This window comes from Mustela nivalis (assembly GCF_964662115.1).
Source record: "Mustela nivalis genome assembly, chromosome: 13".
Taxonomy (NCBI): domain Eukaryota; kingdom Metazoa; phylum Chordata; class Mammalia; order Carnivora; family Mustelidae; genus Mustela; species Mustela nivalis.
The window spans coordinates 10,986,541-11,010,966 of NC_139032.1; the positions used below are offsets into that span (position 1 = coordinate 10,986,541).

The window sequence follows — 24,426 nt, forward strand, 5'->3', positions numbered from 1 at the left end:
GGAGCGCTCAGCTTGCCTGGGATGTCCCAGGGCAGTGGGAGAAGAGATACCCCGTCAGGCGGGGGTGGTCTACCCTTCCCCAAATTGTAGGGCACGGGAGAACCTCCTGGAGGGCCTTTGGAAACACAGATTCCTGGGCCCTTCTCCTGCCGTGAGTTTCTAACTGAGGCGGGCCCGAGAAGCTGCATTTCCAGCATTGCCTAGCGGCGCTGATGCTGTCCGGGAAGGGCTCCCATTTTGAGATCCACTGCTTGAATGCATTCCTTGTCGGATGGGGGTTTCCTAAAAGGATATTATTTCTTCTCAAAAATAGCGAACAACAAAGGCAGAAAGAGTACATTAGGGAGGGTCCAGAGATGGAAAAAAAAAAAAAAAAACTTAAGAAAAATGGCAGATGTCTTCTGATTCTGCTATTGCATTTAGATCCACCTTACTTATTATATCTTGGTAGGTGGAAAAAGCCTTTAATTTCGGATTCCTCAGCCTGCCTCTGTTATTGCTACTTAAACACTCTTCTTGGTTCCCTTCTGGACTACACATTTCTCAAGGTCAAGGACTGGGTCTTGGGTGGTTTTTATCTCTTGAGATGCCCATCACAAGGGTCTGTAAAGGAACACTCTGCTTCCTGAGCCAGATTCCTTTGTTTTCTTCTCGAGTTAAATAGAAAATTTCTGGCCAAACCACAACTCCAAATTCTCTCCCTAGCTGGCAAATAAATCCACACGTCTTTTAAACTAAGAAAATATTCATTCTTCAAACTCCAAGTGTAAATCCAAGGAGCACCCCAACCAACCAATGGAAGAGAAATTTAAAGTCGGTTCTGAAAGCCAAGCTTCAGGTTTGGTGTTTGCTCAGAGACAAGCAGCAGGAACACCCCTGTCCACGCAGGGCCGGGGCGAGGCGGGGCTCCACTGTCAGCCGCATCCACCGGGTCAAACCAGCCACGTGGGCAGAGGTAACAAAGAGGCGTAAGGCAGGGATCCCCGCGGGGAGTCGGGGGAGGAGGAGGAGTCGGAAACAGGAGGAGGACACCCTCTGTCTTGTTCAGATGACAGCACCAAGGCGGAAATTACTAATCGGTTTAGGTCCAGGATATTGCTAAAGGGATTTCCGAGTAAATCCATAAGCTTTTCTTCTTTCCTTCCTTCCTGGACAGTCACATCTGTAGCTTCCTTCCTCTCGGCATCTTTACAGAGGTGGCCTAGAATAACTCCTTTCTGAAAGGTCAACCCCTTTGGGAAAAAGCGTGGCACCAATTCCCTTACAGAAAGGGGTCTCCCTAGCAGGTGCGGGGAACCACGGCGCATGCGTCCTCGGGTGGGGGGGGGCAGCCTGCCTGACTGGGAGAGCTGCTCCAGGACCCCTGGCGCCCTCTGCCGGACGTAAAACGCCGGTGCACATCCTGACAGCAACTTGCTAGGGTAAATGTGGGTCTGAGCACAGACTCCGTCTAGAACTCGAGAAAGAGGCTGGGTGTCAAGTCAAGCAATCTGACAGACACTTCAATGGATGGAAAAGGAACCGGAGGCAGGAAATATTTGATGGCAGGCAGCGGTTCCTTCAGAGGCATGGGAGCACGCTGTGAAATGATACTTATCAATGAAATGCAACCACTGAACTCTACCACTCTATAATGAACTCCTCACACCACCCTAATGTGCTGTAAAAATAAATCTATGTTCTCCAGATGCCCGCTCTGCTCGTAGCAGGTCTGCAATGGATTTACCATCAGACAGCCTCATCCTGCTTGTTCTGATCAACATCACCATCTAATTCTTCGCTTCAGACCCACTGTGGAACTTCTAGATACCCATTTCCTGAAGCTTCTCTCATCAGGGGAGCTGGGCTTCAGGAAGGGACCTCACTGCGGAACGCAGAACCTGTAATTCACAGCTTGGTCCGGGGTGGGTCCTGCACTCCCGCTGGTCCTGGGGATGCGAGCAGCACCACGGGCCTGTGTTCGGGGGTGAAGCTGCTTCATGGTGTTGCTGAGCATCCGTTCTGTTTGGTCAAGCGGCCTGCAGTGAGCTTGCATGCACACTAGGCCCTCACGCAAGTCCATACCCTGGATAACAGCCCCCTGAGTCTCAGGCAAACGTAAGCTCTTGATATAAATTCCTAACGGCCCTTGTAATAAATAGTCTCCCTCACCTCCAGGGCCTCTGGTGTGTGCGTCCCTTAGACAAGACCCCCGTGGAGCTTACCAAACCCTGCTTTTCTAGGTAGGAACCGGCCAAGTCAAACCCAGGAACCGCAAAGTATTCCACTCACAGACCCTCGTAAAGGCACGTGCCCCAAGCTCGGTCTCACCCTCTGCCTGCTCTCACGTGGCCTGGACCCCCAAGCCTGCGGCCCCCTTGCGGCATGCTGGCTCCTTCCTTGAGGACCTGTGAGTAATAAATGTCTCCATTTCCATTTCCCTTGTGCTCTTTGGTTCAACCATCTGGCACGTCAGGGCTCTGCTGAACAAATATTAACTTCACAAAATCCTAACGGGCTCTGTTTGGGAACTGTGGGACATCAGGAGTCAGAATGACATCCTGACAGACGTTGGCTTTAGAAGTTCTTGCCTGAAAAGTAGCCGGCTCTCTCATACGATCTGGGTGTTCCTGTTTTGAATGCTGTGCCTGGGACATTCTCAATTCCAGAAGACTTTGGGGAGACCTAGATGAATTCCTGCCTCTCTTCAGGATAAGGGGAGACAGAAGGAATTAGGCCAAGCCTGGATGGGCAGCTCAATGGGCACCTAATGCTTCTTCCACCAGTAAAACTCATGAGTCCAAAAGACCCAGAAGGTACAAAGGGCATATGATATGCTGGCATGGGGTTACCCTGCTGGGGGCCACACCTCTCTGTGGGCAGGGGCGGGACTTCCCCCGAGAGAAGTGGACCTTCCCACTGTCAGTCACGCTGGTAGAGGCTAATTCTGGGAGAAGACATGGCCACCTCAGCAGCGGGCCCTGGGGCGGCAGGCAGGGTCTCTGAGGCACAGGTTGAGGTTCAGAGACCCTGGATAAAGTGGTGCAGTGGGTCCCAGACACCTGCAAGAAGTGGGTGGGCCCCCGTGGGCAGCCGTTGCATTGGCCTGGCGTGGCCTGTCACTGTGGCGCAGCCGGGAGCTGCTCTCTGGTTTAGACATCCTAACTCCTGAAACCCCAGCCGCAGCAGCATCGGGTGTAGACGCGCGGGCTTGCTGTACTATGGTGAGCTCCGGGAGAACCAGTGCTGAGCTCAGGAGAAATGTGCCTCTTCCAAATCAGCAGAGGGTTTAAGAGAAGCCAGCAACTTAAGGCCCTCGAAGCCACGGACGGCAGTTTGACGAGGACGCAGGGACCTGCACCTCGACCGGGCAGCAGGGGCCTGGGTCATCACAGTGAGGACCTCCTGCCTACATTCCCAGTCCGTGAAGAACACGGGAGTCAGTCTGGGCAAACGGGCCAGAAACACTGCCTTGAGCCCTACATGACCTTTATGCTTCCTTGTCCCTGGTCCCGCCAGTGAGCCCGTGGGGGCCCCGGCTCTCCTGGGCACCCACCACATCACCCCCTTCCCTCCTGCTCGGGTCCATCCTGCACAGTCGCTGGCTTGGCTCACTTCCGCCGGTGCTGCGGAGCGGAGGGGAAGGAGCTCACCTTCTAACGGGCCATTTCCCCTCCCTCCTAAGACCGCGGACAGCCTTGCACACTTGAGTAAGTGCTCCAGAAATACTTTCCCCGGATGAAGGACCCTAAGTTCCTGTCTTGCCCTCATGCTTCTTCCTCTCTCCGCACGGCCACACAAACTCCAGGAGGCGACAGGGAGTGTGTGCACAAGACCGTACGGAAAAGGGACTGGCTCTCTGAGGACCAACGGGATTTTGACCAGCTGAAGCCGGAAACGACCAAATCTGGTGAGTCCTAATCCCTTCCAAGTCGCCTGAAATCCCTGACTCTGGGGTTTTCAGGGCTGCTATCCCTGGGGCTCTGGGGGCATTTTAAGGGCATGGGATGTGTCTCCGGAGCCTGGCGTCTGTCCAGGATTCTGGGTGGTCCCGGCATCGCGCTGATTTTAGAGCCCTGCACTGCCACGTGGGGACGCAGTCCTGGCCGACCCAGCCCAGCAGGGGGTGGTTTAAACTAGACGGAAGGCGTTCCCGGATCAAACTGGCCTGCTCCCCAGATGCCAACAGGTTATGACCGGCTCAAACTAGTTTCAACTGGGGTAGCCCGGCATGGACTCATTCTGATTAGGTCTGATCCAGCAGTTCAGTGCCGGAACCGAACCAGTTCAATGTGGCTTGCGCAGGATCAGCAGGAGACCCCGCTGGAACCACGCGCTCCTGCGAGGGTGCAAGTCCCTGACCACCAGGTCTGCAGAAATCCGGGAATCAGTTCTCACTCGGGAGATGGCATGCTCGAAGCGACATCCTTCCGCACCACACCAGCTTCCCCAAGTTTACCTTCCTACGTGTGTTTTAAGACTGGCCCTTAGGATCGCCCCAAACACCCAGCATTGCTACCTCAGGGCTCCGGCACACGTGTTTTCTGCTCAGAGCGTGAGCAGGTGCGCCGTCCCCACCCGCACACTGGCTGCACGAGGTGTGGGGAGACCCCGGGGGCACGGCTCGGGCCCCGGCGCCCGCCCCTCGTGGCCCCTCACCTTGATCCTGCTCACGGCTTCCTGGGCCTGCATCATGCGGACGTTCTTGGAGGGCGTCTTGTCCGACAGCAGCTGGGTGGAGCCAAGGTAATTGGCAGCAAAAATGATCCCATCGATCAAGTCCTCGGGGTCACAGGGTCCGGGAACTGGAACACACAGAGCCGTGGCGGTGAGCAAGGCCGCCCTGGGGCCGGGCCCCTACCGGAGCCCCCGGACCGCGCGGCCCCCCTCCCCCCTCCCCCCGCCGCGCGGCCGCACACCAGACGCCCCTGCGGAGTCCGAGGCGTCCCCCTGCATCTGCCTCCGCTCACCCCTCGTGCTCAAAGGGAAGGAGCAATTTCCTCTTAATCCACGGCGCCCAGGCCACTTACTGTGAGAAGGGATGCGCTTATTTAAATATGAAACGTCAAGTCAGTGAGAAAGGGTGTTGTTTCTCCCGTTAGATTGTGAACCTTTTGGGGACAAAGACCACGTCATGTTCCTCTTTGGTTCTCGGGTCTCATCCGCGTCTGTCACCCAGTGGGTATCAAATGAATGGGTGCCAGACACGTGGCTAGAGGAGCAGGGGGGCTGCTTTGTTAGAAAACCCCGTTTAATAACAGTTCCTTCAGCTGCCACCCCCCCCCCCTTCCCACGGTAGCCATAGTGGGGAAAACAAACTGTATAAATTTGCTTCAGAATATCCAGATTCCTAAATGGCCTCTGACCCTGATTCTGGGAGGCAGAGGACAATTACCCCAGAGCCGGAGTCTCCTGCTGCCGACCTTGCTGACTCAGAGGCTCTCGTGGTCCCAGCTTGCCTCCATGTACAGATCAAGTCCAAGGAAAGTCAGATTTTCTGTTCTCAACTGACCCGCCTTTGAAATTAAACCTTAGTTTTAAAATATTTAAAATGGGGGCACCTGATCTTAACCGTACCCATCTGTAAATATTATTTGAAATTAAAACATGTCTGGGACTAACACATAACTTTATAACAGATGCACCAAGAAAGGCTTTTAATTCTACAATGGAAACGTATGTATTTTCTTTGGCTTGAATGCCATATTTGGGGAGATTAAAAATATACGTTTTAACCTACTGTTCAAACCTCAGGCTCTTAAATTAGATAACTGGAAATGGAAACAATTTGCTTTTTCCTTTTGGAAAGCTAATCTGAAATGATTTTTATTTTTATCTCCCAACATCAAGCTCATCTGGAGCTTAACTAGCTGCTTCCCATGATAAGCTACTTATCAGGGTACAATCTTAAAATAATCTGATCATTTCTCTAAAGCCAAGGCAGTGGTTGAAACAAAGAAATTAACGGTGTTTTAGGAAAGGTCTTCACAAAGCATCTGTTTAGTAAGTAAATAAGGAAACCTGTTATTTGTCTTTTTCTAGATCTTCCCGAGAATAAGGCTTCTGGACAGACAGTTAACCTGCGTCCACCATGCGCCAGTGATTCCCCTTCTCAACAGTCACACACTTCCTGCCCTGAAACTTCGCTAGATGTCAGAAGGATTCAGGGTACTTCCAACAGACGATTTTAGTTGTAGAGCAGGGAAGCGTTTCTAGCCAAAACAACACATGGACAGGTTTGCACCCACATTACAGTTTGTAAAAAGTAAAAGATCACCTATCTGTCTCCTACCATAAATTGCCGTGATGGGTTTAAGTGTGATTTAAACATAATCATTTTTGCCTAACCAGGCATTGAGAAAAAAGATCTCATCTGGGATAATAACTTGTAAAAACCTTCCGTTTATTTTGTGAAAATAATGATTGTTCAAAGAAAAAGAAGAATTAATGACATACTTCTCTATGGGACTTCTAGTATTGTCTATTCATCTCTGAGCTGGCTCTATTCCCTGCAAGGGTCCCTCTTCGACCATATTAAGTGTGGCCCTGCAGATAGGTATAAGAGCAATCCCAGTAATATTTAAAGGACTGTATAAATGTCAACCAGGCAAGAGACAGAAATATAGGACCTAAATACACTATAACCTGAGATATAATCTTAGGACATTTACCCTCCAGAGAAACTGATCATAATCAAACATCACTGCCGCCAGATCACATCTGGGGAGGAAAAAGCCCTAAGTCCATAACTTCATATTGGGGAATTCTTTAAAAGTCAAAAAATTTAACATTATAATGACCCTAAATCGAAGAACTGCAGGTTTCACTTTGGCCTCTTAGAACGTGTGTTTCCTCTCGGGGGGCCTCTGTGTTGCTCTGTGGGTAAACAAGCATACAGGTGTCATCGTCACACTCACGGGGATGCTGAGCCTGGTGGAATGACTACGAAGAATGGAATTTCCAAACTCCTGGAAACTCCCCAAGGAGTACTGGAATTCTGGAGCCTTGCAAAAACGGCACAGATAATTTACAGGTCACTCAAGAAAGAGACCTGAGTAACTGAATGAAAGCCACGAGCCTGACCTAAGCTTCAGGAGTGCGGGGTCAGGAAGGTGTACGAATCCTGGTGACCCACTCTCAGGCTGTGGGGCACACGGACGGTTCACGCCCAGGATCCAAGGGCCAGACAGAACTTATAGTGGTTTCTGCACATTCGCTCATCTCCAGAAAATCCTCTTTCAAGGAAATGACTAGCTACCCTACTGGAAAAACCATTTGCCATTGTCCCTGGCAGAGGATCAGTGGTACCTCTAGCTAAAGGGGGCCTTTGTGTGGATGAAGAATACATACTCCTTTTGCATGGTCCAATCTCAACCTAGGGTGCTTTGCTTGGGTCAAGTTCTGGCCCAACTAGGGAGAATTTTATTTCCCTTGAGGTCTTTGCTTTCTGACTGGGTGCCCTTGAGCAGTGAATAACCTGCACATCCATACATGGCCATCCAGCACAGAATAATGTTTACTAGCAGAGTCTGATGCTATGGTATCAGACTGCCAGCTCATGGCCTGGCTCTGATCCTTCATAACTGTGCCATCTTGGGAAAGGTACCCACCTAGCACTGGAGTAAGAATGCTTCATTTCTCTCCTGTATAACACAGAGTTAGTAAGCCCACTTCACAAGACAGATGTGAGGAGTCAATCAGTTATTGTATGGAAAGTGTGTATCTTGCAGAGTGAAAGCTTGATAAATACTGTGCTTAACTCATCCAAGCAAGAGATGGGAATGTCTGGGAAGGTCTTTCATTTTTCCCCCCTCTAAATTAAGGGGACCAAAATGTCTCCCTTAAAGTTCATTCCTACTCGAATGATCCTTGATCGATATTAAGAGGTGTCCTGGAATGGAGATAAAGAGTCTTGGGTTCAGATGTCATATGACTGTCTCTAAGCTGGGAACAAACCTCAGCCTCCCTGCAAATTTATGGGTACAGTCAGCAAAGTTGGGGGGAGGATCTTTGACAGGCTCATGGCTACTGTTCTTTCAGTCTAAGATGCTAAGACTGTTAAGACTATGAGTGAATGACTTTGTGGCCTTTCTTCCCCACTAGGGTCTCACAGCCCAGTGCTTCAAATATCCAAAATGTTAGGAGAGTCATGCATGATTCAATATTCAATTACTTCCTTTTCAGCTCTTACCTTCAACGTAGGTGGGGAATGAAGCCAAGCTTTTTCTTGACTGTAATCAAGACAAAGAGGTTTCAAAAAGGGCAAACCGTGATGAGAAATGCATTAACACAACTTTATCCATGCAACATGAAAAATAAATAAATCACCAATGACAGATATTAGCCAGATGTCAACCATTTTTGGACAAGGAAGAAAAGTGTGAATAATCACATACATTTCTTACTAAAAGTTACCCAAAGCCCAGAACTTCTATACCTAGTTTAGGTCATCTGAAAACCTTATATTCCACAATCAGAGAGATGTCCAACAGCTTAAAAAAAATATCCCACAGACCCAAACCCATAATCAATACAAAATAATACAAAAGGCTCAGTTTTTATTAAGAATCTGGGTTTCTAAGTGAAAACCTGCTGGATTCGTAAAAGCACCAACAACATGATTATATGTTGAAATCAAGGATTTCCTTGGAGAATTTTATTTCCCTGGAGGTCTTTGCTTCAGTAATCTCTCATTGTGCTAAAAATGTTTGCTAGAGTTTTCCGCGCCTCCTTTCACTGCTTACTGGTTTAAAAATTCCATTATGTGGGTAATTATTATGTGTTACCTTCAAATAAGAACACATTAAACACAGACGTGAACTGAAAAACCCAGAATTTCTTATTCGAAGTAAGACCTCATAGCAAGGGTCAGTCTTCCAACAGCAGCATCAGAAGTGGTCGTGATCAGCTAAGACCTTCTAGAACCTGACCGGATGGTGGTTTAAAAGCTCTCAGAGAAGCAACACTTACCATTTGGTTCCTTCCATAAGTGAATGGCCTAAAGGTAACTCTGAGAGGCCCAAGAGTAGGAAATTCATTCCTGCTTTATCCAGTCACAGACTCTGTAGTGGATACGTCTGGGGCAGGGTGATGTGAGCATTGCAGGGGGGTGGGGAGCTAATGGCAAATACAAGAGTCCTGCACATGAGCAAAAAGGAAGGTTTGCATGGCCAAGAGTTAGCCTCAGGAAGCCTAAAGATCTCCAGTGTTAAGAACCTAGCAGGTACCAGGCACCTGGGTGACTCAGTCAGTTAAGCGTCTGCCTTCAGCTTGGGTCACAATCCCAGGGTCCCGAGATGGAGCCCTGTATCAGGCTCCCTGCTCTGTGGGGAGCCTGCTTCCCCCTGTCCCTCTCCCTCTGCCTGCTGCTCCCCTAACCCCACATGTGCTCTCTCTAATCAATGAATAAATAAATCTTAAGAAGAATCTAGCAGGCGTTAAGTCATCACTTAAATATGTCCCTTCTAGGAAAAGGAGATCTAGTATAGCACAGTTGCTCAACACGTTGACCTGGGTTGATGGTGAACTCGGGGGTGCCTGGTGGCTGGAAGGGTTAGGGCCCAACAGAGGGCTGGGACACCACCGGAAGAGCTCCCATCTCGAAGTACTGTGTAGAATGTCTTCACAGGGGAGATGGGACAGCAAAGGGACACCAACCACTTACCACTCGCACAACATTCTAAACACAGTAGTGTTAACCATTACATGTGGAAAAAAAAAAAAAAACCCAAAACAAAAACAAAAACAAAAAACCAGAGGCAAAGACACCCAGGTTTAAGAATCTCACTCAATTCAGGACAATGACAAGAATCTGACACTCATCACACAAGATACCAGGATGTGCCTGCCTGGGTGCAATGGTCCGTTACACCAAGGATGGTGGGTTTCTTATTTCAGAAGGGATTATCTTTAAGGAGACCAAAGAGACAAGTCCACTGGGAAGGAAAGATCATTGGCTGCTAATGCATTCACGGAAAAATGCACACCCAGCTAAGCTCTGTGCACAGGATGAAAGACAACTCGCATTTCCATAGTGTTTCCCACTTGTTTTCCTTTCCAAGTGAGAAGACAGGCCCAGGTGAGTGCCAGTGGCAGGTCTGTCTCATTCTGGTTAAACACAAACAAACAAAAATCCCTAAGTTCATGGTATGCAGGTGGAAGTCAGCTTCCTCATAAAGACCGAAGGCTTTAAAATTATGATTCCCTACACCCCCACTGGCCTTGCCCTCAGCAGCGAGGGGTCCGGGGGGAGTGAGGGTTTCCTTTATTTTGTCAAAATGGTTAGCCTCCAGGTACATCCAAGAAACGAATTCAGATTTCCTTGGGCCAGTAGGACACTTTTCTAAATGTTAATCACAAGGACAGTCCCCAGATTTTAGCAGAAGCTACAAAAGTATTACTTCAGCCTATAGTTCTAAAAGCTGCTGTTTTGGGCACCTGAGTGGCTCAGTTGGTTAAGCGAGTGCCTTCGGCTCAGATCATGGTCCCGGAGTCCTGGGATCGAGCCCCCTCTCAGGCTTCCCCTGCTTTGCGGGGAGCCTGCTTCTCCCTCTCCCTGCCACTCCCCCTGCTTGTGCTCTCTGTCAAATAAATAAAATCTTTAAAAAAAAAAATCTGTAGTTTTATTTAGAGCCACAATGGAGGGGATTTGGTACATTTACTTATTCTCTATTCATAAGCTCATGACTGGCTTTCTTTAGTCTCTGCAGTAGTAAGTTTTTTAAAAAAAAGAGTTTTGAGAAATGAAAGAATCTCTAAACATTGCACACAAAGAGGATTCTCATCATAATTTCTAAGGATATGCAGAAACGTGTGCCAAGTCCTGTAGGAGTGGAGAAACTAACAAATTTGCCCGGCTTATTATATCTGATGAATAATCAAACGCTGAATACTCGGGTGTCTGATTAGTCCTTTGTTTTCTCACATTGGACAGAAACGAACATCAGTTGATCCTTAATATTCAAGAATTAATAAAGCCACATTCAAGAGGATGAAAGGCCAGAATCTTTGGGATTTTCCAGGAGGTCACACTGAACCGTGTGCAGAGCCTGGAGGTCTGACAGTTGGAATAAAGACCTACAAGTTAGCTTGTCTACACAGTATGTGTGTGGCCTGGGGCACTTTTCACCTGGGGTCAAGAGCCTGGCCCCATAGGAGATCTGGTTTCAAATCCTGGCCTGATCACCTGTGGGCCCTGGACCTCAGGTAAGTTCCTGAAGCTCTAGGCTTCCTCAACAAACAATGAGGAAGTGATTCCTCCTTTACAGAATTATTGTAAGGATTAAATGAGATACTACCTGTGATTTGCTTGGCCAGATGCCTGAATGCTGTAAATGCTCAAGAAATGGTAACTCTCACTGCTCTTTTTATTACTGTGGCCTTGACCCCTTTCTTCTTGCTTTTGGTTCTCACCGATCCCTGTACTATGAATAAAAGCATACGGCAAAGCTGTGGGATCTGGGGTCAGCAGAAACAGTGACCTTCCTACTCCTGTTCCCGTGACCTAGGGTCTGAGGACAAGACCAGAGGAGGACAAAGTATTTATATCCTAATGTTGGTGTCATTTCAGAGAAGGTCTCTCTTATGTTTGTTTGCTTTAAAAGGAACAGATTATTGAAAATTATACTTCTCCCTGCACGAGTAGTTAATGGCGAATGGATGTATATTCAGTGATAGTTTAAGGGTCTATTTTAATGAAGACTCCCTTTAGAAGGGATCTGCCACTCAGGGTTAAAGGGAGATGGCTTTCTTCTCTTGCATTTAGCACAATATTATTAACAAAAGGAAGGAAAATGAGCAATCATTCATTACCCGGCGTACATCTTTCTGCCTACCCTCAGCAATGATTAGGCAGCGTCCGTATTTAGGGTGTGCTGAACCCCCATGTGGACTCTAGTGCACGCCACTATTTGCCTGACCCTGGTTCATAACGAGGTAGGGGTGGCATCTGCCTGGGGGTAAAGAGACAATAGTTGGAAAAGGCAGGGGTTCCCCTGTGGGAAGAGCATCTGTCTTTTCATAGCCCCAGGAACCTCTGTGGGAACAGCTGCATTTTCTCACTTCAGCATTCTCCATGGGGGCTCAGGCTGGCCTCCATCGGCAGGGGGACCGTATGGCTCACTGTCCCACAGGGGGACACTTTAGAGCTGGACGGTCTAATCATCTTTAGCCACATGTGACTATTTGATTAAAATGGAATAAAATGCAAAATTCAGTTCCACAGTCCTACGAGCCACACCTCAAGAGCTTGGGAGGCACCTGGGGCTGGTGACGGCCATACAGGACGTCGCAGAAGCAGACGGTTTCCATCCCTGGAGCATGTTCTCTGGGACAGCGCTGCTTTAGAAACGCGTGTTTCCTGGGTTCACCGCTTGTACAACAGGTGTGAACGGGAACCACCCCCCGTAAGCCAGGACACGCAGTCACCTGATGTCATGAAACTTATTCCACCTGTGCCTGAAGTAAATGGGTATTTAAGAAACCAGCCCACTTCCCGAACCACATGGCAGCCTCGTTTCAGAGGCTCGTAATACCATGAGGAAGGATGCTGCTCTAGAGTTCGTAATATTCCCTTTCCAGCATGGTCCAGGAGAACTTTCCAGAAAGACTGGAAATGTTCTGTCATCTCCCCTGTCCGGTACAACAGCCACTCATGACGTGTGGCTGCTGAGCACCTGAACAGTGGCTAGTGTGCCGGAGGAGGTGACTTTCTATTTCATGGGTTAGTCAACGCAGACAGCGGTGGCCAGTGGCTATCAGATTGGACGGTGTGGCTTCTGTCACTAAACTCCATGCTCGAGAGGAGAGGTAAGGATTTCTCTCCCTGGTAGTGGTGGTGGTTGGTGGTGGTGGTGGCAGGGGTGGAGTTTGGGGGGTTTGTGTGGGAAGCTGAAGAAAACTCACACCAGAAGAAGAAGAAAACAACACAGGCTGGCGGCTTCTGAAACAAAATGGCTCCCTACCTCTTTATTCGAGGAGGCCTCCGCGGGGTCGCTGGGGTGGAGGGGTGTGCTCGAGGACTCTGCACCCAGCGGGGAGGAACTGCCAGGAGACGGAGACTGGAACACAGCAAGGAGAGGACACAGTGAGTGTCTGGGGACTCGCAAACACCCGCGGGGCGCAGGGTCGAGAGGAGAAAGCCCAACGCACGGGCACACACACTTCTACGGGGAGAAAACTTGCCAGAGGAGCCACCAGCAGTACCTAAAAGGCCTGGGTTTTCAGCGCTTTCTCTTAAATTCCCACCATGTTTTCAAAGGAATCCTTGAAAGCTCAGCCATTACTTTTCCTCCTCAGGCCAAGGGTTTAAACAGAGCAAAAGCTGACACTGGAACTTTAAGCCCTGAATGAATAAAGCTAATGGGGAGACACAAAGGTCTGTGGTTTTTAAAATTCTTCTCACAGGGAAACCTGGGTGGCTCAGTGGGTTAAGTCTTCTGCCTTCGGCTCAGGTCATGTCGAGCCCTGCGTCAGGCTCTCTGCTCAGCGGGGAGCCTGCTTCCCCCTCTCTCTCTCTGCCTGCTTCTCTGCCTACTTGTGATCTCTGTCAAATAAGTAAATAAATAAATCTTAAGAAAAATAAAATAAGATTCTTCTCACAAAGACTGTGGGTACTCGTTGTCTTAATAAAGTCACCTGCCCAAGACGACCTGGAAATGACAATGTAAATAAAAATGAAAACAGGGATTTTCAGAGGCGGCTGGAACTGGTGACCAGAAACCATACCACCTGTATTTCTCTTGTCCTGATTTCAAGCATTTTTTTCTCATTGAATCCACAGGTCATGGCAAATTCAGAGAAACGTCAGCATCCAAACACTGGCTTGACCTCGGCTGCTCTTGAAACCGTTCAAAAGTCCTTCATTAAATGCTCTGTTTGGAAATAGGGTTAGAAGAACAGATGTGGAGCATATGGTCCCCATTAGGTGTGTCACTGCCTCGGGTGGTGGCCCAGGCTGGCCTTGCTGGAAGGAAGAGGAAGCCCCAGGCCGGGGCCTGACACACTCACCGAATGAGTGGCCAAAGCAAGCAAACGGGTCAAGAATGGGCCTGAGACAGGCAATGGAAACCCTCCCCGGCCGAGACCCAAACATTCTGCATGCCCCTGCAATCCTGAGAGGTGAAGGCACCTTCAGGAGAGCCACAGGGATGCTTCAGGATTCTGTAGTGCTGGTCCTCTGAGAGCAAGCACGCACGGCTTGTGAAACCTGACAGAAAGGCCTAGAACAGAACCTGTGTTCTGTTCTGTGCATCTGTTGTGTGGCGATGTGCAGGGAGCTCCGTCCTGGACAAAGGAAGCCGAGCTACACCGGTGGCGGCTGAATCTGTTCCTCATGTCCTGCAACTGGCCCCCGTGGGGAGGCTGAGGTAGAAACTTCAGCTGAGTACCTCCACGGGGAAAGGCAGAATGTTCCATGAAATCAGTCATGTTGAGTTGGAGCAAGGGCATGCTCATAGACAATGGGGCCTCAATGAGCATTATGGGAAATTCTAAAAAACATAAATCTTTTTCAGAAAGTCTGAATTCTAGGAAAATGCAGGGAGCACCAAAGGATGTGGTGAAGGGCCGCTTTCTCCACACTGAGATGCTGCTATTCCCGTCAGGCCTGGGTTTGTTTTCCGTGAGCCCCTGTATCTGATTCTGAGCAGGGAGGTGAGGACCGAGGAGTCTCTTAATTGCTCACGTGTAGACATCGGCCCCTCCAGCATCGAGCCGAGGGGATCGGAGCGAGTAAGGGTGGACATAAGGACCCCAAGCCCCACAGCCCCTGGATGGAAAACAGCCCTGCACGCCTTTATTAAAAAAAAAAAATCATGCACAGAATTTTTCATTTGGCCCCCAAGAGAGTGAAGGGTACTGGCTGAGTTAGCTCTGTTTGTTCAACTCAAACACAGGCACGTGAGGTCCCATGACATTTCAGCGCCTTTCCATTTTCCCAGTTTTTCAAATTTGAAGAGCTTCCTTAGACAGTGACATCTCTCCACTTCCCCCCAAAAGTCATTTTCTCTGTTGCAAAGATGTTAAGGGTTTGGTCCCTGGGAAGCTAGAATGGCTGGTTTTTCTTCAATTGCTTGGTTTCAGGGCACCTGGGTGGCTCAGTGGGTTAAGCCTCTGCCTGCGGCTCAGGTCATGATCTCAGGGTTCTGGGATCGAGCCCCGCATCGGGCTCTCTGCTCAGCAGGGAACCTGCTTCCCCCCGCTCCCCTCTGCCTGCCTCTCTGCCTACTTGTGATCTCTCTCTGTCAAATAAATAAATAAAATATTTTTAAAAACCACAAAACAAAATTTAAAAAAATTTAAAAAATTAATTGCCTGGTTCGAGGACTGTAACACCTTCATTTAAAAAAAAAAAAAAAGGAAAAAAAAACCCCACCTTTCTTAAGTTCCCAGCAGCTCCTATTTCCTTATCTAACCACTTGCTATCACAAATCTAAATCCTAAAAATGGATTCTCTGCAACACTGCAAACATCGGGTCGCCTCAGGATGATGCGGAAGGCAGGTTATCCAGACAGCAGGCCATGACCTACCTGGAAGGGGCAGGTCAGACTTCACAGTGAGGCTAAGTGACAAGTGCCCCGTGCCTGTCAGGGAGCCCCGGAGAGGAGGGACCCACAGTGCCCTGCACCAGGGACCACGTCCCCTCCGTGCTCCATGCTCTAGCCTTCTGCATGCAAATGAGCTCCTTCACATTTCCTTCCACTTGCACGCGCAGTTAATGACCTCCTTCTAGAGAGTTCTCCTGCACTCTTGCCCACCTTCAGTGCTGACTCGGAAATCGCAAGTCTTGCTGAAGCATTCTTGGACTCTATTCACTGTCCTGTTCTCCCTGATGGCTTGTCAGGTTTTGTAATTATCTGCTTATGTGTGGGTCTCCCCTGCCCCCGAACTCTTCGGCAGGGTTCTTGTCTTAATCATTTTGGAATCCAAGTGCCCGACCATGGGTCTCATAAGCAGCGGCCCCCCGGCAAACCTTTGCTGAGGAAATGATTTCAGAGTCATTTCCAGCTTTACTGTATTTTCCAACCTGCGGAAAGCAGGGCAACAACCATGGATGGCTTCCATTCTTGTTTAGTGGTCAATGGTAAGCCCTTTCCGGATAGCCTTCTCGTGCTCTGCTCTTACGTGTGGAATGCTAAATCTGCATTCTGAATGAGAAAAAAGGGGTCTTTGCCTGCAAAGATCTGACCTGAGCTCCAGCAAAGCTCTCCTGAAGCTCAAAGCTGTATCCACATAAAGACCCCAAAAGTGGGAGCCCACCTCTCTCCAACCCACTGCTGACAAAGTCAAGGTGGGCAAACAGCCCCCAAGGTCCCTAACCAAAGTTATTGGCATCGATTCATCTACAATGTCTGCTTTAAAAGCCTCTTGCCCCTCCTCTCCAGCTTCCATATTGCCATACTCCACTCAAAAAAAGGAATCAAGACCAGAAATCTGAGAACACCTCCTCCTTTCAGAGAATGTACTGGAGGCAAAGTTTAACTAATAAAATATGATACACAAAGGGAGTCATTACCACGTTTCTCCGGCTGAAGCCTCAGGCCTGCTGGGTCACTGGCTGCGTATTCCATTTCAAGGAAATGAGACTAAGGACAGGAAGCAAGTGTGGGTTTGGGCATTCACTCCGTGCCACACAGGGCATCTAGTAGGAGGCATCTACAATGTCCAAAGACAACTCGGCAACTCCCTGTCCTGGTCAATCACGGGAGGGCTTCTTGAATTGCTTGTCCTCTGCAGACTGTGTTCTAGCACATTCTCCACTAGCAGTCTCAGTTTCACTGCCAGGGCTCCAGGGCTCCAGGGCTCCACAGAGCAGGGCTCTCAGCTGTAAGACTTCAGTCCGTCAATGCCAGGACGGGAGATGACAGTCCCGTCCTCAGGCCAGAGATGGCCTCAGGATGCAGAAGCATCCAGAGGGAAAGCCAATCTCTCATTTTATTTCTGATCAAACTGTTCTAGCGGCCAACGCTGTACTAGGGGTGGAAGAGGTGAAACAAACAGCTCAAGCTCAACAGGCCGAACTTTTCGGCCGTCCTTGCAGGGAAGAGGAACCGGGCACAAATAACTATCGTCCATCTACTCCTTCAACGGACATGTCCGTGCCTACCTCTGCTCTGCATATTGGCCCAAGATACAAGGAGGAACAAGATAGGTCCTGCCCTACATGACTTTCCAGGTGATGGGCGTAGGCAGGGCTGGGACGGAGGGCTGTGGCAGGTGGCACGAACAGTCACCCATATGTAGGACGTAAGACACAAGGCTGGGAGGGAGCACTTCGGCTGGAGGGGAGAAAGGGGCATATCAGCTTCACGGGTAGATGAGTCAATATGTTACGGTGAATCCCCAGTGCTTTCTGAGGAAGGTGATACTTCCGCTGAATTCTGAAAACTGCAGTATTCATGGCGCGGGACAGGATGAGGAGAGGGAGGAAGGTTCTAGAAACAGCTGCGGCAGTGGAGCTCTGCAGGAAAGCAGGGGTTGAGCTGAAGGGCAAGGACAGGTCACTGGAACCCCATCTGATGAAGAAGCAGCCACGTCTACTCTCTGCCCAGCAGGTGGGGTTTTCCTGGTGGGTCCCTGGCCCGTTGTCCTCAGTGCAGAAGCTCAGTCTGGGCACTTAGGGACTAGTTCCTCAGCTGAACTCAAGATCTAAAGGATGGAGAGAATGAGTTGTCACTTCCCGCTCTTCCGTCCCGACATGCTTTCTGCCCTGCCACCTGCACGAGGAGAGGACATCCCTGGAGAAGTTGACGGGATGACAACGAGAAGAACCCCGCGCTAAAGGCAAAGGGGTCACTGGCTCTTTCCAAGTGGGTGGTGTTCTTTTCGGAAAGGCCTAAGGACGGAGTGCAAAGCAGTGAGTGGGAGGGACGCAGACAGATCTTGAAAGACTTCTGGAGACATTGGAGTCAAAAGACGGAAAAATACGAGTTCCACCGAGACTGCCATTCATTCATTTCACATGGGAATTCTGACAGCATCCGAGGAGGCCCCGACCCCGGTCTGTGCCCGGCTTAGCTGGGGAGACAGACGTACAAACACGCACAGGGTGGCCTCTGGAAGCAGGGGCCACCGAGTCCTTGAGTACAGAAGTCACAATGACACAAAAGCAGTCACGACTGAGCAGACCACTCACGATGCTGGTGTCCACCTAACAGCCCCCACCTCCAACCTGAGCATCTCCCCGGCCCACGTCTCTGTTGACGGTTGGGACCGTCTGGGGTCCCAAGGCCCAGAGCAAAACAAAACAGAAAACCAGGAACTTGCAAATGCACTGCAGAGCACAAGTGCAAATATTGCAAAAATAAAGAGAAAGCAGGATTTTAGAAAGTTAGAGTTGGCCCAGGTGGAGGACTGCTCACACTCACCACAGGTTGCTGAAGAGGTGGTTACACCAGTTCACAGATGAAGCAGACGACAAGACAGAGAATGACGACACTAGAGGTGCTTCAAAGGAGCGTGACTTGAATCTCAAATCATTAAGAGAGGCCCTTGCGAAACCTGCATCAACCCTCGTGTGTTTTTGCTGAAACTGTCCACTTTCTGATTGGAAGGAGCCCTGCTGGTCATGCTAAGGAAGTCACAGTGTGACCTGAAGAAGGCTGTGCTAGTGTAGGACTCGAGGGTTCTTTCTCAAACAAGTTACAACTTCTCAAATCAATAGTCCTTTTTTGTTTTAAGAATTCACATACAGGGCGCCTGGGTGGCTCAGTGGGTTAAGCATCTGGCTTCGGCTCAATCATGATCCCAGGGTCCTGGGATCGAGCCCCGCGTCGGGCTCCCTGCTCTGTGAGGAGCCTGCTTCCCCCTCTGCCTGTTGCTCCCCCTGCTTGTGCTGTCTCTCTCAAATAAATAAATAAAATCTTTTTTTTAAAGAACTCACATGTAAGTGAAATTATAACCTGCATGTTATTAGTCAATAAATAAAACTACTAAGCTTATGTTTATAATTTTTAATACTGTTTTGCAAGATAAGGGTCTAACCAAACCCTTCCTTCCTCCCCATTCTGGTCCTCATTTTAAGTGGATTAATTTTATTTATTTATTTTTTTAAAAAAGAGTTTATTTATTTATTTGCCAGAGAGACAGAGAATACAGGCAGGCAGAGTGGCAGGCAGAGGCAGAGGGAGAAGCAGGCTCCTGGCGGAGCAAGGAGCCCGATGCGGGACTCGATCCCAGGATGCAGGGATCATGACCCGAGCCGAAGGCAGCCGCCCAGCTGACTGAGCCACCCAGGCGTCCCAGTGGATTAATTTTAGAAGGTTTACTTCTGCAAGACTCCTTCGAACCCTGCCTGCATCATTACAATGGGACACAACAGGGGCCCTGAGAGGCCTGAGCAGGATGCGAGGAACAGCAGGGAGGAGAGGCGACCCGCAGAGGCTGGGCGGGCAGGGCTCCGGGCTGGCGAACACAGCTGCCATTCCTGCCTCAGTACTGGGGACTCGGCAGACCCCGGAGCAAAGCTTGTTGGTTGGCGGACATAAAAACTCACTCAGCTCCTAAGATACAGGATCTGGTCTTCCAATCCACCGTGATCTGGCTTTCTACTAGGATCCATTTCCAAAAGTGCCATGTCGTTTCAGGGAATACAAGTTCCATTGCTCCTTTGAAAGGGGCTGGGGTGTTTTAAGCTTAGAGCGTGGCCGGACAAGTAAAGCTCTCAAGGTCTCCGGACAGTGAGCTGCTGCAGCCCTCCTGCCCCGACATCTGGACGACCAGCATCTCAGTTCCGCTCTCCCGCTCCCAGCTCTGACGCGGGCCAGTTACTCATCATCTCGGATCCTCCCGAGAATTGAGGACAACAGTCACCACCCGCCACCGGGGCCGGCGTGGGGACTGATCGGGGACGACGCCCACGGGACGTCAGCTCAGCGCCTGGGTACCCACAAAGCCTCCCACCAGCATTTGATGAGAGTCTTTGAAGATTCCAACAGCAACAACGACTTCAGGCCACTGGGGAGAGTTCACAGGGACAACACGTACCCACGGGGATGGCTTCCTCATCTCATCTTCCTGCTTCTTTCCTTACTAAAATTTTACTCAGGGATAAAATTAGAAAGCACACAGAAGACTCCCTAAAACCTTACTACAAAGACTCTAAATTAATTTATGAGCCCCAAGACTCTTCGAGGCGTATTGGTAAGAAGAGCTCATTCCTGGCCACGGCCGGGGCTAGGTACAGTGACTGTGTGCGTCTCTGGCATACCCGCTGTCTCTCATCCGAGCATGGGAGGGTATTTTGAAATATGAGGGCTGAGAGTGATGCTATTCTGGTGACAAGTTTACAAAAGAGAATCAGGTGCCTAGGCAAGCGTGAATTGCAGCCTGTGCACAACCACCACACACCAAGATCCTCTACTGTGATGGCCTCGATTACAGGCTCCGGCCGGCTCTGGCTATAACCTTGACAAGCCCCAGCACGTGCTGGTCCTTGCCTCCCAGGAAACTCAGTGACAAAAGTTTCACAACGAAGCGTAGGAGAAAATAATCCTTTAGGAATGACACAGTTTCACCACATCTATCTGGAACTGCATTATTTAGTAATTAACCGTGTCCCCCTCAAATTCGCACATCAAACTCTAGCCTCCAGGAGGACAGTGTGAGGAGAGGGGGCCTGTGGGAGATAATCACGTTGGAGGGTAGAGCTCTCCTGACGTGATTAGTGCCCTTACAAGAAGAGACACAAGAGAGCCTGCTTCTTCTCTCTGTTCTCCACCGTGTGAGAATGTGGCAAGAAGAGCGCCATCTTGCCGCTGGGAGGGGGTTGGGTCTACACCAGGAGCTGGCGGTGCTGGCACCCGCTTTCAGACTTCCCAGGTTCCAGAACTGTGAGAAGTACTTTTCTGTTGTGTAAGCTTCTCACCCTATGGTATCCTTCTTATGTAGCAACCCAAACTAAGATAATCAGACACTTTTTCACTAAGTACGTACTGACTCTCATTTTTTGGTATTGAAATGACTCTCATTTTTTAAAAAAGATTTTATTTATTTATTAGAGAGAGAGAGAGAGTGCGAGAGAGCATAAGCAGGGGGAGCTACAGAGGGAGAGGGAGAAGCAGGCTCCCTGCTGAGCAGAGAACCTGATATGGGGCTCGATCTGGGGACCTTGGGATCATGACCTGAGCCGAAGGCAGACGCTTCAATGACTGAGCCACCCAGGCCCATGACTCTCATTTTAAAAAAACATTGTAAGAAGTTCTGAGCAAGATACTCCTCAAGTGAAAAACTGTAGTGGTTCCTGCTTATGTTTAAAATAAATCCTAGGGACGCCCGGGTGGCTCAGCAGGTTAAATGTCCAATTCCTGATTTCAGTTCAGGTCACAATGTCAGGATCATGGGATTGAGCCTGACATCAGCCTCTGTGCCCAGCTTGGAGTCTGCTTGAGATTCTCTCTCTCCTCTCTTTCTGCCTCTTTCCTGTTCATGCGTACTCTCTTCCTCTCTCTCTACATAAACAAGCAAAATCTTTTTTTTTTTTTTCCTAAGAGAGAGAGGTAGTGAGAGAGAGCATGAGCAAGGAGTAAAGGGAGAAGCAGGCTCCCCACTGAGCAAGGAGCCTGATGCAGGGCTTGATCTCAGGACCCGGAGATCAGGACCTGAGCCAAAGACAGACACTTAACCCAGGTGCTCCAAGCAAGTAAAATCTTTAAAAGGAGGAGTGGGAGGGGGAGGGGGAGGAGAAGAAGAAGGAGAAGTAATTCTAGACTCTGTACCTAAGCACTCCAAGGTTGAGCCTTAACTTCTTAGCTATTTTCCCCTTCCAGTTCTCCTCCACCATCAGGCCGAACTGAGCTGTTTTCTGCCTCTTGTATCAAACCTGAGCCTTTCTGAGCAAAACCTTTGTCCATGCTCTCGTCTGAAGCGCACATGTCCACCAGTCTCCAAAGGCTTATTTCCAATGCTACTTCTTTCGTGGAATCTTTCCCAGTCTCTGGGTTGAGTGGAAGCCCTCTCCCATGAGACTTGCTTGGGTTCTACTGGTGCCATTCTTCTGTACATCACTTCCTCCCTTAGGTTTTATTAAAATATAAATACTATAGGATAGTTTGATGACAGTACTTTGTTTTTTAAAAGATTTTGAGACAGAGAGAGAGAGAACACGCATGGGTGCACATGATCTGGGGATCTGGGAGGAGGGGCAGACTCCCCGCTGAGCAGACAGCCTGATGCGGGGCTCGATCCCAGAACCCCAAGATCATGACCTGAGCCGAAGGCAACTGCTTAACCGACTGAGCCATCAGGTGCCCCTACAATACTTCAATAAGCACTATGAAGGCAGGATGTGTGATTCATGAACTTTTTCTTCTTCAAGTGCTTAATCCAGGTTCTCCATAAAATATACAACAGGGGTTTAATAAATGTGTTGAGCGTATGGAAGGATGCATGGACATCAGTCTTTTGTACCCAAAGAGAACAGAAAAAAAAATATGTTTATACACAGAGTCCGTTCTAAACCCCTGAAGCACTGCCCAGACGTGCTCACACGGATTTTGGTCCCCACGTGCAGATCACGGGCTCTTGGTCATGGTCTGACTCCTTCCCGGTCAGACATCGCTTGCTAATTATGCATCTTCATGTGAGCAGAATAGTAACATGGACCCAGCGAGAACAAGGGATCTCAGAGGTGGCATTTCGTACAGACTGTAATCAAACACTTGGTCATTCAATTCCTTATGAGCCCGAACGTTCTGGTTCTATACCGAATTTCAAAGGTGTGGTTACCGGCGATGGGCTACGGTACCTCCTCTCTTCCTTCCAGCAAACTTCTGTTTTGGGACCTGTGTGGGATTTCTCTAGTTCCGGCATCCCCGGAAGAGCTTGTCCCCTATGCATCTTGGGTTTATCCAGCTTTATCCCCTTTTCTTAACTAAACGTACACTGTTTTCCTTACTGATAGAAGTCATTTTAAATTAACCCTACTGCATGTTAGAGGGATAAAAAAAAGAGACATACATTTGTAGGATTAAGTTTTTCTCGCTGCAAGATATATTTGTGCTTCTTAAAATTGAAACGGGTTAAGAAATCCGTAATTATTCACTCTCGATTCAAACTGTATTATCAATGCACATTTCTGTTTCCTTAATGTGGTGAAGTAGGAAAGTTAGTATAGACATTGTAGGAGCATAATTATGTCATTAAAATGATAATAGCCTGGACCTAATGAAGTGTTTTATATACACATTTATAATGGATTCAATTAATACCAACTGAACATTTTGAGATAACGGTCGGTTAAAATATTCTAACCATTTTCACTCTCTGTTTTCCCCCCGGGGAAGGGGGGGTCCTCCCAACCCCGAGTCCCCATGTTGCCACTGCAGTAATGGCAAGACTTGGACCAGCTCGAGCCTCAGAGAACCTTGCACTGGGCCAGTCTCTTCACACAGAGGGGCTCTCCCTGTTCACAAATTATTCATTTTATTACCATCCACAGGGTCCTAAGCTTCTGAAGCCATGAGCTCAGATGATTTAAAAAAAAAAAAAAAAAAGCTAAGTTAACTCTTAACCAGTCATTGTTGTCAGCGGAGCTCACTGACCAGCTGATAAAGCGGATCTGGAAACACAGGTTATCTGTTACCCCTTGAAAGGGCCTCCCTGTGTTTGAAAGGCAGGACACTGTGTAATGGAGAAATGCGGGAGACTGTGTCTCATCTCCCCACTGGGGGTCCTGCACTACCTCTCCCAGACCTCCAGACCTGAGTTCCATAAGAGGAAAAAACCACAGTCCGTTTTAGCTTCTGTAAGAAACGCAGCTAAGAGCACACGGTCGGCTCTAACGACTCATTACCTACTAAGAACGATCCCAGAAGACCTACTGGGTGCCGGTCCCGGACAGGTGCGCGGCGCCCATTCCCTCACCTAGCAAAGCCACTCCTAATGTGCAAGGCACCAAGCTCCCTCGTTGTCATCAACATGTTGGAAGCAAAAGACACAACACAGAGAACAAAGCTGGAAACTAAGGAGCCCAGACACCACGATGCTGACGGAGAGAAAGCAAAGCGCCCGGCGTCCTTCTACCTGATCGAAGCTCTCTCTTGAGCTTCCAAGCAACAGGCAATCCCGGCTAGGTTTGCTCCCACCCTGGGGAATGTGGGGTAACGCCCCCTCTCCCCCCACCCCTCCTGCTCCATTCCCATATTCCTAGGCTGGAGGGACCTGCCAAAGATTTACAGGCTGAAGACCAGGAGCGAAGGGGGAGAGATCGTCCTGAAGCCCTAGGAGCCACCTACCTCTTCTTCGTGACACTCAAACTGGTACATCCAAAAATTCTCCATCTTTCCGGGGGCTGCCTGGGGAGCACGACCAGCCCTGGCGCATCCACCTGTGAGCTGAGGCGAACTCCTGACCTCAGGGCCGGGCTGGTGGATTGTTTCCACTGGTATCCGATGCCCTCCCTCAATAATGCAACTTGTAACAGGAGAGAGGACCACCTCCCGGGGTGTCCG

The 24,426-nt window shown here is 49.3% G+C and overlaps 1 protein-coding gene across 7 annotated transcripts in view; it reads right to left on the minus strand.

The window, feature by feature from the left end:
• The window catches only part of APBA1 (amyloid beta precursor protein binding family A member 1), a 194,671-nt gene that overhangs the window by 25,092 nt on the left and 145,153 nt on the right, over positions 1 to 24,426 (minus strand). For 6 of the 7 annotated variants that reach the window (XM_082696648.1, XM_082696647.1, XM_082696650.1 and 3 more), the window contains 3 exons: positions 12,942 to 13,037; positions 8,171 to 8,210; positions 4,639 to 4,784 (listed from right to left, as the gene is read on the minus strand). In XM_082696648.1, coding sequence (XP_082552774.1) covers positions 4,639 to 4,784; positions 8,171 to 8,210; positions 12,942 to 13,037 — 282 coding nt within the window. The remainder of the gene's footprint in view (positions 1 to 4,638; positions 4,785 to 8,170; positions 8,211 to 12,941; positions 13,038 to 24,426) is intronic. The other variant, XM_082696651.1, reaches the window with a different exon arrangement.